Genomic DNA, 17,961 nt, shown 5'->3' on the forward strand with positions numbered 1-17,961 from the left:
TTAATAATTGATTATTAAGTTTAGGTAATTAACTAATCAAGATATACAAAAGCCCCGCGTATGGCCTAGATATGAAGATTAAAAATCTGCCATTGGGGCAGGGGGGCGAGTTTCCGACAGCGGGTAACAGCTTAAGGGGCCAGGGGGGGGACGTAAAGGGGGCCGAATGAAAACAACAAATTTTGGGAGAGAATTTTGGTGGAATTATTTCCCATCGTTTTTTATCCTGCTTTTTTCCACGTTTCCTGCATTTGCCAACGTTTTCCTGCATTTTTTGCCTTAGGCTTTTTGAAAAACAAAGTGTGCCTCGATTTTAATTGTCTAGGGAGGGGACCATTACTATAAGGCCCAAAGCAGTTATGGTTACTTGAGGGGGGGCATTCTAATTAAAAAGGGTTGTCAAGGAAGTCCGGGGATAAAAAAAACTGCCAGCCTGTTTCTTGAACATTACAAACTTTAAGGAAAGGCTTTTCTACAGTGCTAACCATCGTGGGGGAAAAATGCTTCCTAGGGATTCTAAGAAGCTTACCGGGGGCATTTCCAGTCAAATATACGTACAGGCTTATACCGGCTTTCTTGTTACGACAGGGAAGCGGGGGGTGGACCAACGGGCAAAAAGGGTCCTACATATATCTCCAGGGGGTGGGGGCCTGAGGAAACAAAAAAAAAAATCTGTTTGTTTGGAGGGTATGCCAGGTTTTGTGTTTTCAGGTGTCGGGAAACTTTATTCAAACCTTTACCTTTTTTGCATTTTGTCATTTCCGGGACTGCTTGTAATTGAGGCCCAAAAGGCCTTTAAGGTTGATTGATGCGGGAGCGGACTTGGACTCCACTCTTCGAATAACGTAAAAAAAAAGCAGAAGAGTTGGTGACCAAGGATTCATCACCGATGTGGGGATTTTCAGGATGGGATATTAACCCTTATTTTTCTTGTGAGGACATGGGACAAGGGGGCCCAACCGAGTTCCTCAAGTTCATTGCTCCGTGGTATGGATTCGGCGGGGCGGGCAAGCGGGAGGGGGCGTATGGCTACCAACTTAAACCGAAGAGCAATAAGTGAGGATGATGATTAAATCCAACTCTACCACTTTCGGACTGTTCACGTTGGACTTTTTCAAAAATAAACCCGTCTCTAGTTAAAAAGAATTTTCAGTAATTTTTTTTTTTACACTCCCACCCATACCCGTTTCAAAAATAAGCTCATTCCCAAAACCACATTATATGTATTCGTCTTTTGCTTTTCTGTACTTTTAATATTTATTTGGTTCCTTTGGATTTTTGCCCTTGGGGCAATTAAAAATCAGTGGGGGTAAATGAAAAAGAGAGGAGTTGGCGGAGACCGGAGAGCCGGGAGTTTTCCAGATTTGTTGTTATTAGATCAAAATAAGCTCTGTTCAGAAAGAGGTTACTTGGGTTCAACAGGGGGACGGGCACACAAAGCCACCAATTGGTTGCCTTCTACACCTTACAAGGGAAAGTCTGTTGGAAATAGTTTGTTCAGATTCAGTGAAGAGTACGGAAAGCTGTTGTTGTCCGGGAAAGGCTCTTGTCACTCAGTGTGTGTTGTAAAACTGTAGCAGCTGGGGGGCCTTGTCTCCTGGAAAATCCGTAATGGGCCAATCTTGTCCGGACAAAAGGTTTCTTCAAAGGGGAAGCCAATCTTGGAGGACATGTTTATTTCAACCCTATTTGGCCTAACGGTTATCAGTAACGAAGGGAAAACTTTATATAAGGAGATGAAATGGTCGAGGTGTCCTCTTGCTGAAAGGAATCAAGGAAAAGCCACGATGGAAAGGATGCTGGGCACGTTCTGCAGAAGTGGTTTGATGGACACTCCCCGCTTTCTTATTCCTTTTTAGCGAACTTTTGCCATGGTTTTAGGAATGGGGTCTTGGGGACTACAAAAAGGAAGGGAGGGGCAGGGGGGGGACCCCTCGTTAAAAATTTATTTTGATTTATTATTAAAAAAGACCATTTTATGACGGGAAGGGGAATTATTTATTTGTTTGGCTTGTATAAAAAAAAAGATATTTTAAGTTTAAGTAGTTAATTTCAAACAAACCGAAATTTAGTGTATACAAAAAAGCTCATGGGTAGGGGTGGGGACGTTGTCTGGAGAAAGCTTATGCGGTGAGTCCGAAGAGGGGGACTTTTTTTACTCCGGGCCAACTTCGATTTTAGGATTTATTTTCCTATTTATCCTTTGTGGTTTTGCTGTATTTATAAGTTGATTAAAATAATTAATAAAAAGAAATTTATTTCGGTCCGTTGTTTTATGTTACTCTGTTTTTATCCACCTTTTATTTTTATGGGGAAAAAAGAAAAACCACTTACAACTTCCTGCTAAAGTGAGATTTCCAGGCTTTTTATTTAATATCTCCCACTTCATTACTCCAATATTGGGGGACAGTCTTGGTTAATTTTTAACTTTGCAATTTCTACCTCGTGTTTTTTTGTGGGTTATTGCAATTTTAGGATCGTACCAATGAGTAGCTATATCTATTAGGAGGGTTTTTAAAAAAACACACAAACTTTACATAAACGTTGTTTGTTTTAATACAATCCCAAACGAAGGGCTTTTAAATTTTTCCCCCATAATACTACAAAAATTATTAACTGTGCAATCATCTATACCTTTGGGATAATTTCAAACTACTCATTTAAATTTCTTTCCTTAATCTTTATTTTTGGTAACCCTAGCATGAAAAAATCCAGCGGTCCCCGGGGAAATAACTGCTCAGTTTTTTTATTGTTAAACGTTCGGTTCAGGGCTTTGATGATCCCTTTTTGGTGGAGAACTTTGGAGATGCAAAAACATTTTTCCCCCAACTCTCCACTCTACCAAAAATTCACGGAATAAAAAAAACTTTAAAAACCCATTTTATTTATATCAATAAGCAACCCAAGGGATATTGTTAGGTTTAATAATGAAAAACTTGGTTTTAAAGGGTAAATATCCATTTTGATAGTGAAAAAAAATCATCTTCGGGACACGGGGCTGATTACCAAAGTTATTTAGAACTGGAACCGTTCAAGGGCTTTACTCCAGTCCCCGGGAACCCCCCCAGAATAGTCGGGGGAAATTCAGGAGTAAAAATGGGGGGGGGTGGTGGGTTGGGGGGGGTGTGGTGGGGTAGGTTTGGGTGTTGTCCCCTATTGCCATTTAACAAAAAACATATTGGTCTTTGGACATTGAAGAATCTAAAAAATCATTTCTGTCCAAAATGTCGAGCCGGGTGGGTGATTTTGGGAAAGTATTTGAGCTTTTCTGGCCAAGTTAGGAAGGAAAAATCCCATATTTAGGGCTTTCATTCTACAGAGTTTGGGCATGGCCCCCCACCACTTGGCAATGATAAAACCCATGGATAGGGGAGTCAAGCCCAATTTTACCTTACCATTATAAACAATTCCGGAGGGTGCGTTAGGTAAGGAGCTTAAGGTATGCCCAATTACATTGGGTTGGGGTCGATTTGGATCATTTTTTGCCCAAGGGTTTCAGGGGAATGGGGGGATGAATGGGGGCTCCTCCTCTGTTCCCCTTATTGAAAAACAGCATTCACATTGGATTACCGTTTTTAAATTGGATTTTTATTCTTTTACAAACGGCCAGTTGGTAAAACTGGGGACCCTACCCACATTACAGGGGGATGGGGAAATGGTTTTAGATGTAGGGTTTTTGAATACGGGATGGATAAATATTTATAAGGCCAGGGGGTAAATTATATCAGGAATTATTTTGTTTGACAATGTAAAACCTTGGCATTTGTGGGGTTCGGAATTTCCCCACCTATGCGATTAATGAGATTTTTGGAACATTTATAAAGGGACTTAAAAAGGGGGGGGGGGGGTTCACCCTTGATTATTTTTGTGAACATACTTAGTTTCGAGATTTTAGCAGTTGGACCAACCATACTAAGTGGACGGGTTTGGACCGGAACTTTTGAATGGGGGTCCCGGCCACAAAAACGCCATAACGGGTTTGCCTGCGGGGGCAGCCCACCGCCTCCATTATTTTGGTATCCAATAATTTTCTGGGCCCAATTTTAGGGCCAAATAACCCTGAAACATTGCCCATAACCCCGATTTAGGTGAGGCTTCTACTTGTAAAAACTGTGGTCCCCTGGAAATCTCGTTTATATGGGCAAATTTTCTTTTAAGTTGGACAAAAAAACTGGGGGAAAAACTGGAGGGGTTATGGTGCTAAAAAAAACTATATGGGGGGCCCCAATATTGGGGGGTACGCATCCAAAAATATTTGATCGATTTTGGGTTCCATAAATTTGGGTTCAAATATCCCAATATTTTTGAATGAAAAAACCAAAACTTTATTATGGGGAGGTATGGGCCTAAACTAAAAAACTACAACATTTTTTTCTATGTTTGTCCAGTTCATTATGCTAATACTAAAAACTGGTGGGATTTTTTCTGTGTTCAAAAATTAATCGCAAAAAAAAATGGAGCAACATAAAATGGGCCCCAATAATTCTTCAGGTTCGGCGATAATTAGCAAAACTGGGTGACTTCGCCTCAAAAAACAAAACAATAGAATTACCTCAATTAGGGTATCAAATATGCTTTTTCATGGAAATTTTTCAGAATCAAAAACGTAGGGGGAAATTTGCGTCTCATTGGGATCCTTAGGTTTTGGATACAGGGAATTTTTGAGTTAGGGCCTTTAAAAAAGGATTTTGGCGGCACAATTTCCAAAAATTTTTGGCCACTGCTTAAATCTGTTTGGATTTGGGGCCGCCCAAAATTTTTTTTAAAGGGGGGCCTAACAACCTCAAAAATTTCTGTCCCAATAAAACAAAACTTAAGGGTCATGGGGAGGGGACAATTCTTACGTTTTGATCTGAATAAATTTTTCCATTTGAAAAAAAATATTGGGAAAAAAAAACCTAAATGAGGTTCTATTCGGTTTTGAAGCCGAAGGTCAGTTTTTGCAAAAATTATCGCGGGAACCTGAAAGGATATGGGGGGGCAATTTTTGCCTCATTTTTTGCGATTATATTGATAAACTCCGGTGGGGGAATCCCCCACAGTTAGGTAGATACTTGAAATGAATTGGACCAATCATATTTTAGAGAATGTTGTGGTTTTCTAGGCATACCCCTTTCCATATAAAGTTCCTGGGGTTTTTCATTCAACAAATCATTTGATTATTTGACAATTTAATGGGGACCCAAAAAAAATCGATTTTTCCAAATTTTTGGTGCGGTTACCACCCCCAAAACATATGGGGCCGGGCGTTTCGTTTATTTTTACATGTATTTGGGCGCCAAATAAGGCTTCTTCGAACTTTTGTTGAGTGTAGACCAATGTAGCAAAATGGAACGGGGATTTTTACTCTTTGGGACGTTAAAGAGTTCCTGCGAAGGGATTGGGAATTGGGAAATGGGGCATTAACTTTCCCACCAAAAAACTCCCAAAAACAAGGGTAACAAAGCACGGTTTGATACTGAAGAGTATTTATCCACCAAGGATTTTGCGGAGACCTACGGTTCCCTTAGAAAGGGGCAATCCGCAACAAGACTTCAAGTCATTCCCCTGTTCGATGAATTGAAAATTCAAAAAACAAGAGGATTGGGGACGGGAATTTCGTATCACAAAACCCAAATTTCCTGCTGACGAAATAAACCACATTCAAACCCTTATTGAAGCCGGAAAACAGGAGGGAGGAAAAAAAAAAAGGGTAGGCGCTTGGGTTCTTGAAAATCAAATCGAGGGATTTTCAAAAAGTTAATATTTCGTCACGAGGTTTTGGGCGGGGGGACAAAAGGGGGGTTGGGAATAGGCTTACCCCGCTGCTTTTGGGGGGGGGGAAACTATAGGGGGTGACCCCGTGGATGGGGATTTTACTGATACAAGATCTGAAATACTGGGAGGAATAGAAGGGTGGGACAAAATTTACAAAAAAATTGGGGGGGAGGGATTAAGGTGTAGGGAGTGAAAAATGCGAGCACCCAGGCAGGGGGGGACTCCAATTGAAAAGTTGGAAGGGAAAAGCAGGTTCCTCAAAAAACATTCCATTCATCTTGAAAAACCCATTCATCTCTGGTGAGGAGGTAATAGAAAACGCGGGAATAACCAGGTATAAATTGACCAAGGGCGGAACATGGGGGTTCCCACGCCAACCTGGAAATCGCACCTGGAAATTATTTTCTTTTACCATAAGGGGGCGCGGTTTAACCCTTTATTACAAAAGGTTCACATAAACTATCTCAAAGGAAAACCCCCCCCCCCCCCCCCCCCCCCCCCCCCATAACAGATTTTCTATATAATCAGGTAATTTGGCAGTGTCCTCAAGATTGCCACTCAAGCTGTTACGCGACCTTACCATTTGAAGGCATGGGTCACATCCTTTTATGTAAATTTGCAGCCGTCTCACATAATCCCGCACTATATAGTGACAACACTATATAGTGACAAGCACTTTATAGTGACATGTCACTATATAGTCCTGTCCATAGTTGGTTCGTGCGTCAATTTTTCGGGAAAAGTACGTAAAGTGCGTTTGAATTATTTCGTGCGTTAAAAGTGCGTTTAAGTACATTTACCGTTGAATTCACCGTTTTACGTTTTTTCGTACGTTAAGTGCGTTATGTTTTAAAAGTACGTTAAGTGCGCACGAACCAACTATGATCCTGTCACTATAAAGTGCATCTTGCACACTATATAGTGACATGTATAAACAGTGCATGTATAAACAGTGCAAAAGTTAAATTGCAGCATAAGTATTTGTATAAATAGTGCAAAAGTTAAAATGGTGTAAAAGTATTTGTATAAATAGTGCAAAAGTTAAAATGGTGTAAAAGTATGAACACGATCACTGATCAGGTGAAACTGGCCGCATTTGAGTGTATTCATGACTTAATTCTGAGTGCCCCTCAATTATCTAACAGTAATACTTGCACTATTTATACAAATACTTATGCTGCAATTTAACTTTTGCACTGTTTATACAGACTAGCAGGAACCCGTATAACCCTAAAATGGTGTCAAGACTCGACAAGAGACTAAAATAATTATTATCTATTTAATTCGCGTTTTTGACACCACTTGGGGGTCCAAATTTGGGGCTCTAAAACTTCTATTTCTTGGCCAATTTTTTATTTTTTCATGCTGATTTGGAGGCCATTAAAGCATTTGGCCCAGTCTAAAAACTTTCAGTTGTATATCTTTTACGGTTTTTGCGGAAAGTAGCGTTAAAGTTGATGCCGTGGTGTCAGTAAAATGGCACGGATAAACATACATCGTCTCGCTTTATATATAGTAAGATACTATTACTTTTGCTACAATTTATCTGCGATAATGAAGTTCCAGCCGTTCGTGTTATAGCTGTAGGTACGGGTTACACTAGTGCAAGGATAATTGTGTCAAGTTTAATCATTAATATGGGTTGGATTGTACTGATCAATTGCGATTTACTCATTTCATTCGATACTTTTGTGATAACAGAAATTAATTTTGGCAACAATAAATCCTTTTACGAAGCAGGAGATTAAAAATGGCGGGACACTGCATCCGACATCCTGAGCTACTTGCCAGTGATTTAGTCTTATGGGAACCTACGCACGGTAGAGCACAGCAAGGCCGACCAAGACAAAGCTACTTGTTTATGTTACTGAAGGAAGTTGGGACAAACTCTAAAGAGGAACTGCGAACCCTGATGCGGGACAGGGATATATGGAGGGGGTTTTCTGGCGTAGATCGGACTTAGCTCCGACATAGTAGTAGTAGTAGTAATAAATCCTTTTTACGGAAACAATACAGCAGCCTAGCCTCTTTGCTTTTAACAGTGGTACACGTACGTACCGTACACGTACGTACCGTACACGTACGTACCGTACACGTGCGTACCGTACACGTACGTACCGTACACGTACGTACCGTACACGTACGTACCGTACACGTACGTACCGTACACGTACGCATCGTACAGTAAACGTACGTACATACATACACAAGTTGTTTACCACCTTTCCTGTTTGTCGAATATCTTTAGTTGTGAACATTGTAAAAGGTTCCAGATTAATGGAGGGTTTTCATTTCATCAGGAAGAAAAACTTTTGTAAAGTCAATTTTTACGTCAGATAATCATTTAATTTGATAATTATCAATTAGCTAATCCTTAATATATAACAGCCACTATACAGCCTTTTTTTAAGGCCACCACTTTCACTGAGTGATAATTTAAAATAGTTTTTAAACACGATCAGTTTATTTTATTTATCCTGAGTACGTTCCTATTAACAGTTGATGAAAATATAACATGGGCAGACGTTGACTCCATTCCACATTAGGCTCAATGGGCACCGGAGCAAGTTCAACATTGACGACCGTGCCCTCTACGAGCACTCAGCCTTATCAATGCATTGTTACGATGTACACAAGGACACTTTCAGTTTTGACTGTTTCAAATTCGGGATTGTGAAAAAGACTAAACCTTCCCTATTAGATAGGGAAGAGGCTAGATTTTGTGCAAAGTTTAGGACTAATGTTTGGGATTTAAATAGGATGGAAATTAAGTTTTTTGTGGTTTTTACCAATATCTGTAATTTATTAATTTTACCAATTTTGTGCCAATTTTGCGTCATTTTTCTTTATAAATTTTATCTACCACGCTGACAGTGAAACAATTTTATCGTATTCCAATTTCTGATTGACTTTCATGATATTCTCTAATCATGACCTTTTTATAAATTTTTGAATCTCTTTGACTGAGTATTATGATTGATTTTATCTGACTAATTTATTTCTTTTTTGTAGTCTCTAGCGATGTATTAAACGAAGTTTCCAAGCCAAATTTGTGTGTTTCCCTTCGTGTCCAAAATCAATCAATATAACATAGTATTTGAAATGTTTTATTTTGCTTAATACTTTAATTTCATGTGGACTCCAATATTTGTTTACTTTTTAGAACTTGAAGAAAAAATAATTTTTTCACTTTAGTAAAAGGTTTTGAAAAAGAAACATAGCATAATTTGAATCGATCAAACCATGCAAAATAAAAGTGATGGTTAAGCTTGCGTGCAACTTTGCAGAATACTTGGTAATAATAAAGCAACTCATATTAAGCTCATTACGTATCATAAGTCTGTTTATTGTTAACTCGGTGATCAGAGGAGTATTAAATTAGAATTTAAAATATCAGACTATAAATGTTGCACAAAACAAAACAGATCATATCAAAATCTTCTGAAAGTTAAACACATTTAAAATTGATGAACCATCCATATCGCAAATTTTCATTGAATATTGCGTTTTAGTTTCCTGAAATATCTGAGATCAACTAATAATATAATTATATAATCAACTACCTAGTAATATAGCACAAAAGAAAAACGTCACAATAATAAGGCAGTTTGTCATACTTCAGTCTGTTCGTTATTAAGTCTGGGTGGTCAGAGGAGTGTTGACTGGACTCAAAACATCATACTTAATATATCGTCCAACGTTTCTAGCGTCAATTTTCGCCTTCAATCCCCTCATTTTCTCCGTCATCCGTTGCATGCACGCCTCCTGCTCAGGAGAAACAGCCATGTTCTCTCCAAAAATGCCAAGTTTGTTCTCTCCAGGTGAGTCGAGGTAGAATCTCTCAATAGGAGAGTACTGTCCCAGGTTATTTGATATGTTCATGGCAATGAAGTGGAGCTCCAACACAGGAAGAGCGTCCAGTATCATATCCATGGTGACCTTTGTATCTTGTTTAGGAGGAGGGAGGGTCATGCACGAGGGGACATTCGGCGGGAAGGTGTAAGTGGTGAATGTCTGGAAGTTGACCGCGGTATGGAACACAGAGATGTTGACGATGACGCATGTTAGATACTCAACTAGCTGTTCTCTATTGGCCATTGATCGTGGGAAACCAGCACCGTTTTCGTAGCCATGGAAGCCAAAGTCAACCAAGTCTTTGAAGACGTTCTGAAGCTCAAGATCTTTGACGACGTCTTCATCGGAGGGGTATGTCAAATTGACCATCTCAGAGACGTATTCACCGATGTATTTCCAGTAATCAAGAGTGTCTTCTTTGTATAAATACTCAGGAATGTCTTTAACACCACGTTTTTCAAAGTTCTTTTCTAAATTCAGGTCTGCGTAATCAAAGGTTTGGTAGTAGTTGTGAAGAAGTATCTTCAAACTATCACCTGCTGAGAGGAATAGGGCAAAGGCATTTTGATCAGGATTTATCAACACAGCTCTTGCTTGAACATTGACCGGGATTATACCCTGAATGTGGGGCTGCAGTAACCTAAAGATGGGATGGGCATTTGGCAGGTTTCGGTAAGCTGCTACTGCAAAGATTTCGTTGGTGGCGTGACCTCTAGCGTAGTGGGTGCACAGAGAATATACACCTAGATCAGCACACCTAAACCACATTTTGGCGTATAGCCAGGCTAGATGTTCGGGGTCATTCAAATCCGTTATATCAGGACTAGGAGGGGACCACCAAGTTTCAGGCTCCCCATCAGCTCTGTTTTCTAATCGAATCAGAACAGGAACCAACTTTCCATCATCTCTCTGATACAGAAGACAATCGGCGAGACACACATACCAAGTTTGTGCTGTTCCGGTCAGCTTTTTGCTGAATGCCCCACCATGAGGGATACCAACTAAGTCGTCGAAGCAAACCTCAAACAAATGTCCTTCTCCTATCACGTCCTGCACGGATTTATTTTCCAATGCGTGGTCGGGAACTGTTCCTCCAGCCCAGCGTCCCTCCAGGGATGTTACCCTTCTGATGTGCAAAGAGTTGGGGCCACACAGCATCTGTCTTCCGAACTCTTCATCCTGACGGAATACTTTGGAAACTTTCAATGCATCAAGGACAAGGTCTTTGGGCCATTCCATTTCATCTGATTGCTCTTTCATATAATCTCTGTATTTCTGAAAAGAGTCGGCCTTTTCCTCTTTGTACTTTCCTAAGATTTTTTCCTTTATGTTTGACAAAGCGTTATTTTTAATCTTTTTCACTCCTTCAGCCCTCAAATCGTTAAAAGCGTCTAATTTCGCTTCCCTAAACTTTAGAAACCTCGGTAGATTGTCATACTCCATGATGTTCAAGTAACCGGGATAAAAATATTCACTTGATTCATTTTTGAAATCATTCCACTGAACCAAGGAGTGAATGGTTTGCAAATCTTCTTCTCTTGCTTTGATGATGAAGTCCTCAGTTTCTTGGTGTTTCAGAGTTCCAGCTCCCTCTCGAACGAGAAAATGTGGCGGGCATCCCAATTCGGCAACAGTAGGGTTTCCTCGCATCGGGTTATGAGGGTACACAAAGTTTTTGATGGGGAAACGGTAAGGGTCCCGGTTATACACGATTGTTATTTCCCGTACATACAGAGCATCCTTCACAAGTTCAAATCTGTTGCTTTCCAAGTCTACTTTAATCAGTTTTGGTACCCCTACATTGGCGGGAAGCCAAAAATCTACCGTCACTGCCCCTTCTGTCATCATCGGGAAGAGTTCCTTGACTTTAAGGGGTTTGGATTCCGAAGTCTCACATCCAGGGTTAACCGTCAAAATCATCATTCCATCGTCCCATTTCTTGGTTGACTTCTTGGAAGGAATGTAAGAACCAGTTTGGATGATGAATGTATAGGAAGCTTCTTCTCCTTTGTTTTCTTCAACACCGTTAACTGTCATTTTAACGCTCAAACTCTAGATATAAACAGGATTAAGTTTAGATTTAGTCAATATTAATTTATTTAGGAATGAAATACAGTAAAACCCCGATTTACCGCGGCCATCTTTTTTCCCCCAAATAGAGCTTTACGTGTATAATTTAAAAAACAAAACCCCGATTTACCACGAACCCTTATTTACCGCGGATTTTTCCTTTCTCCCAAACTCCGCGGTAAATCGGGGTTTTACTTAAATAGGATTATTAATTATACATACATATAACTAGTTACTAGGCACACAGTGACACAGTATAAGTTTGTAATAAAGCAAAGTGGAAGCAGGTAACAAGGTCTGATAAGGTACAGAAATGAAAATCATTGATTCCATTACAACATCAAGCTTCGAGGATCGGAGGAAACACAATAGGCTCTTTCCTTATAAATTCTACACTGGGAGAGGTTCAGGTAGTTACTCTAGCTCTCTAGTGAGTGTCCTGCATGTAGCCATACAATTACAAAAGATGGCCGTTTAGGAACATTCAAGAAGAGAGCAATCATTTGTGCATCAACCTTATTTATGTATTATCTGTATTTACATAATATAGTAATATAATACATTACATGATACATAATATATAATATGATAATACAACCGTAACCCTGTCCCTATGGTAAGGGGGAGCTTTCACAATCAGACAATAAAACAAGCCGAGGAATCTCCAGAGATTGGTAAATATCTTCAAATCAATGAGTTTGGGGATCAGGGAATATGCTGAGTGGCTCAAAGAGCTTAACAAATACGAATGAGGTAATAGGTTCAGTAGTTACAAGATCATGAAGTGTGTGGCTGTTTATACGATGCATTGAGCTCAGATTAAAATGCTTAAGTCAATTTACTGCGATTAATCTGCTCATATTAATTGTTCGATGGAATGAAGAAAGTCTAAAACAAAAGTCGGACTTTTAAGATTTTGATTTGGTTAAGAAACTAAATTTAGTATTACTATTAGTGAGCGATCTAAAAACGTAATTTTCAAAAATGTCTCAAAAATGTCTCATTCGATATATACGGCGATAATAAGGTAACTGAGTTAGTGTATCTATCATACCAGATTGGAAATACAATAAACAACCAAGCTCGTTATAGAACTAGTGCAGCAACAAAACACTCTGCTTACCACTAAAAATTCTGTCTAAAAGAATGTTATTTTCGTCCCTTTATACCCGATGGGCAGTGGGCACGTCATCACATAGCGATCTATTACATCAGATAAAGAAGCTCCCAGAATGCAAATTTTACTTCATTCATGCAGTCATAAATATTTCCGCAACTACTGCAGCCAGATGAACGACTATAAAGAATTTTATTGTTGTTCCTACATAAAGATGCTCTCAAATGGCAAACTTTAATCTAATCATGAAGACTTTTAGAATTTTCTACTGCTAGATAATATGCTAGATTATATTACACAAAACGACCAGCGAATGTGAAGTGCTTGATATGATCGCTTACAGCACGGCTCCGGTGTGTCTATACACGTGGTATCCGAGTGACGTAGTCACGAGGTACTGTCACGTGGTATGACCTGTGATAGTTCTTAGCCATTTAGAGGGCTGATACACCCTGATGTATCAGTGTTTTTTTACTTCCTTCCACTTTTTTACTTCCTTCCACGCTTCAACCTGGAGCTCGCCTGTCACTGATACTTATGAAAATACAGTACGTTTATAACGGAGGTCACATGAACAACACCAAGCATCCATTGATATGTTAAGAAATCGCCACGTGATACCCAGATGTCCTGCACGCTACCTGTCAGATGGAAGGCCTCTCATTGGACAAGGAACACTTTTGAAGGTGTGAAAAATCAGTTTTTCGGTATTTTCGACCTCTTAATTAACTCCAAATTTCAAATTTTTGGCCGCAAACGGTAAATTATAAAACTGCTGACAAAACTCGTGCCTTCGGCACTCGTTAGGTCAGCAGTTCTATAACTAACCTTATAGATGTGAACTGTTATGGCTTTTATGATTTCAGGAATTATCTATATATATAGCGAATCAGCGATACATGCGATCTGCACGACAAATCACATGCAAAACTTTTAAATAAATCTCAACAGACTTAAGATAACTTTTATATAATAACAACGATCCCGAGATTCAAAACAGCTTCTAAACTAATTCTGAGGATCTATGCACCAATCTATAAGTGATTAGGATTAAGCGATGGAACATAATTTGTCGTTTAAAATGTTGCAACTTGCATGACTAAAGTAAGTATTATCCTGGACAAAGAGTCATGCTACTCTTCACATCTTTACATAATACATATAATAATTCTAGCTTCAAGCTATTTATAGATCAATAAATAAGCTTAGTAACCGAAGTGCAGAGGACCTATACTAGAGTGCAGAGGACCTAGACAAGAGTGCAGAGGACCTAGACAAAAGTGCAGAGGACCTAGACAAGAGTGCAGTTAAAAATTAGACATGAGCGACAAACTGAACACTACTGAATTGCCACTTTGCCATAGTTAAAACGTTTAGATTTGTGTAAGCTGGCAAGCAACTAGCAAGCTGAGTTCTGTGTGAGTGCCTGCCATTCTGCCAAGTCTAATCTGGCTGCATGCTACCGCCCTACAATCTACATGACAGAGCAAGGAGCAAGCAAGTTGCAGGACAGCAAATAAGAAACAAGTAGATATTTTACAATGATTAATGTAATGGAGCTTTGCTTGTAACTCTGTGAAGGTTCTCTTCGAAGATTGTTTTTTATTTAAAGAATAGTGTCTGTTGAAGGGTTGCAATTGTGTTTCAAGAAGGTTTAATTGTGTGCCAAAACAACATTAAGCTACGTAATTATAGACTAAAGACTAAAGTTTTCGGGGTGTATGGGAGAAATGTCCTGAAAACTGGAACTGACAGTTCAGATGGAAAATTGAAAATCATTGGATCTATCTTGGAAAGGGTCTAATGTGATCCTAATGATAACTAAGTTAACACGTTGCACTAATCTACGGAACTAAACAGCCAGTAACGGGTAATTACAAAATGGAACTTATTTCAGATCCCTTTATTGGGTCGATCAACAAACAAGTAGGTCAACAAGACAAGGCAGCATGAAATCACAGTGCTTTTCCCATTCATTTACAATTACAATAATTGTAATAGATTATTATTAAGAAGAACTACCCGAATGCAGCTGTACTCGGCAATAACGACTCAATAATTATAAACATCAGCTAATTGGACATTAACTAGTATACAGCCCTTATCCCGAATTCCGAAATACTAGGTATCGAGTAGGTATCGACCTGAAAGCAACCCAGAGAGATTTGTATATCATTTGAATGTGCTGTGATTGATGTAATTTATCGAAACTTTTTAAAATTCGTAAGCCGTGCGTGAATGCAGAATGGGAAAAGAGAGCGACCGATTTCATTCTCGGTATCAATTTGCATTTGCAGACGGTCATTCAAATTAATATCATTTACTTTTGTTTGGGAAAGAGAGACACTGCGGCAGCGATCCACTCTACCTAATTATGGGTTTTGGTCAAATTATGATATATAAATTATAAATATCCCTAAAATTAAAGCGTCATTCTGATAGTTATTGTATTGTAATATATTGAGAGTTATGCATGCAACAATTCACTCAATATGTAATTACTGCTTGCTTCTTTGCATAATACCGTATTCCATATGCCCTATCTAGTGACCATGATTGGCCAGTACGTGCCTTATGTCCCTTGATTATAATCTGTTTCGTTCTTCATCACTTATGATCTCATTTCATACCTAACATGAACAACCATACTTAGTATTTACGTCATATACAGAGAAGAGGCTCCTCGGGATATCTTACTATTTATAAAGCGAGACGATATATATAGGTATATAATTGTGGGCGGCGTCGTCTGCTGACAGTGCTCAATCGGCAAGCCGAGAGCTAGATACAAAATTTTCATTTTGTATAATGTATATAGGTATATATATATATATATCTCAGATAACGATGTTTAATAAATGATGCAAAGAATTTCGAAGATCTAATCAACACCGACTTTTAATGTGTAGGAGTACAGCAACGAAATATATATATATATATATATATATATATATATACAAATTGAAACGACCGGTTGAATCAGACAAATGTTTCAATCATGATACAAAACCATGATATCATCAGTGACAACTGAGGTATAGGAACTAAAATTAAAATTACAAAGCTAAAAGTTAACATAAATATATTATATATATATACAACTACAAGCGTGTTTGTTTCTCCTTTCAGCAAAGTGCTCGGTAGCTCAACAACAATTTCGATGTTTATGGATAACTGAATAAGCTTTGTAAACATGTTCTAGAAAGTCATTATCCAGACCGAAGCAAAAACTTACAGAAACCTGGCGAATGATCGAGAATATTCTATCATGATTAAGCTGACTACTAGCAGTAGGAAACTTTCCTACCCCTAGTACTAGTAGTCAGCGGTGCTTAATCAAAACAGAATAGTCTCGAAGTTGTGCACCACCTGGGGTTTTAAAATGATGAAGTCACTATAGTGAGTAGTACTTAGTAGTCTCCAGACGAAGTACCTGGCGGTATATGTTTCAACTTTGGATGATAATGAGAGAGCTAAAGCACCGCAAACATTTTGTTATATTACCTTAGGTTCAACCGTAAATTGTACAACTAGAATGGGACTGCGGTGAACCGTGAATGACGATAATTAAATATTGTCCGCTCTTATTATATTTATTCACATAAAGGGCTCAGTCAAGCGACTAGCTGCTGAGTATGTTATTTTTAAATGTTAATTATTATTAAAGCATTATGAAGTTGTAAAGCATATAATAAAGCTCAAACTATTATAAATAATAACATACTATAGTACAATCTCAACTTTAAAGAAGCATGCAACTAGCCTAGCTAAACGATTGGGCAAATGTTGATTAGCCGCACAGAACGTGTTGAACGTTTTTATATATTCCAGTAGCTAAACTGTTGGATAAGTGACATGAAGTGTTAATTCCTGCCGATTAAGACGACGTATCACATATATTCACCAACAGTTTAGTTGTCTGGGGATCTCAGGTTTAAATGTTCATAAAAATTAAACACCGATCGAAGGATATATGGCAGAGTGACAGACTGAGCGCCGCCCAATTGAGCTGCTAAAGATTTAGAGAATACAATAAATGTTATACAAGGTTGAGATAATCATGATTTGAACACTATTTCCATTATCTTTTTATTCCTAATCCTATGTATCAATCCTAGATTGTAACAAGTAACTTACGAACTAGAAATACGGTTGCAAGTTCTGACAGAAGGTGGATGAGGCTATGACCATATTTATGTTATTAATTAATAATTTGTTTGTCCAAAACTCGTCGTGATTAAAGAATGGGGAAAAAAATTCACAACTGAATTAATTTTTTGATCTTGCCTCTTTAATAATACTTTTTGCATGATATGGCAAGGTGAAACGAAAGAAGAGGAAGGGTATTATAAATTAAATGGAATATCGAACATTTTTCAGAAATATGTTCGCGTCCTTGATGTCGAGCTGATTCGATTAAAATTACATTTTACTTGCATGAGAGGAAATAGTGTGAAAAAGTGCACATGAATTTAAGTAAAAATCTATAATAGAAGTTCATCCATTTGTGACCAAAGAAACGTCTTAAAAATAGGATATCACTATTGGGCCAATTCAGCGTTGCAGAACGAAACCATCCATAAGAAGATAACGAAAGTTTCCAACAGGAACTTTTAAATCCTCACCACTCACTTGCTACTCGCTAACATAGAACACATCAACCTAAGTATCCAACGATCGGCTGCCATGTCCATTAGCTGCATACATTCTTCAAGCCCTTATATAAATGTAATACCGCCTAAAGGTTAATTCACTTCTCACTACCAAATTGACAAAGACTTGCGGAAAATCTTCGGACAACACTTACCTTCAGTATATAGAACGCCTACACAGTTCTATGACATAGATAGAAACCATTGATACCTTACCCGATACTGAATAAGCAAACTTATTCATAGCTACAAATTCATAGCTACAGCACTAAATCTATACAAATAGGGTGACTTTGTTGGTAGTGATTGAGGGTACGGCATTGAGAGACATGCATACGCACTATGAGCGGAATTGGAGTGTAGTGCAGTAGCACATTATTCAAAACTATGTACATATAGATATGTAACTATGTATGATATAAACAGACTTAATCCAATGAGGAACACAGGTCAGGGTGGTCATGGTCCGCTTAATATTAACAGAGCTCCCTTGCCTTATATAGCTACCTT

General features: G+C 38.5%; 1 protein-coding gene across 1 annotated transcript; it reads right to left on the reverse strand.

Moving 5' to 3' along the window:
* Nucleotides 1-8,949: 8,949 nt before the first annotated feature.
* Nucleotides 8,950-11,665, reverse strand: LOC134814891 (polyunsaturated fatty acid 5-lipoxygenase-like). The gene has a single exon (XM_063823213.1). It carries the CDS (start codon nucleotides 11,647-11,649, stop codon nucleotides 9,391-9,393), a length of 2,259 nt encoding a protein of 752 aa, XP_063679283.1. The 5' UTR covers nucleotides 11,650-11,665; the 3' UTR covers nucleotides 8,950-9,390.
* Nucleotides 11,666-17,961: the final 6,296 nt, after the last annotated feature.

The sequence above is a fragment of the Bolinopsis microptera genome, chromosome 5 (assembly GCF_026151205.1).
Source record: "Bolinopsis microptera isolate Bmic1 chromosome 5, MBARI_Bmic_1.0, whole genome shotgun sequence".
Lineage (NCBI taxonomy): Eukaryota > Metazoa > Ctenophora > Tentaculata > Lobata > Bolinopsidae > Bolinopsis > Bolinopsis microptera.

Bases quoted from the DNA above. Each gene is read 5' to 3' on its own strand.
- LOC134814891 (XM_063823213.1), bottom strand. From the start codon at position 11,649: ATGACAGTTAACGGTGTTGAAGAAAACAAAGGAGAAGAAGCTTCCTAT.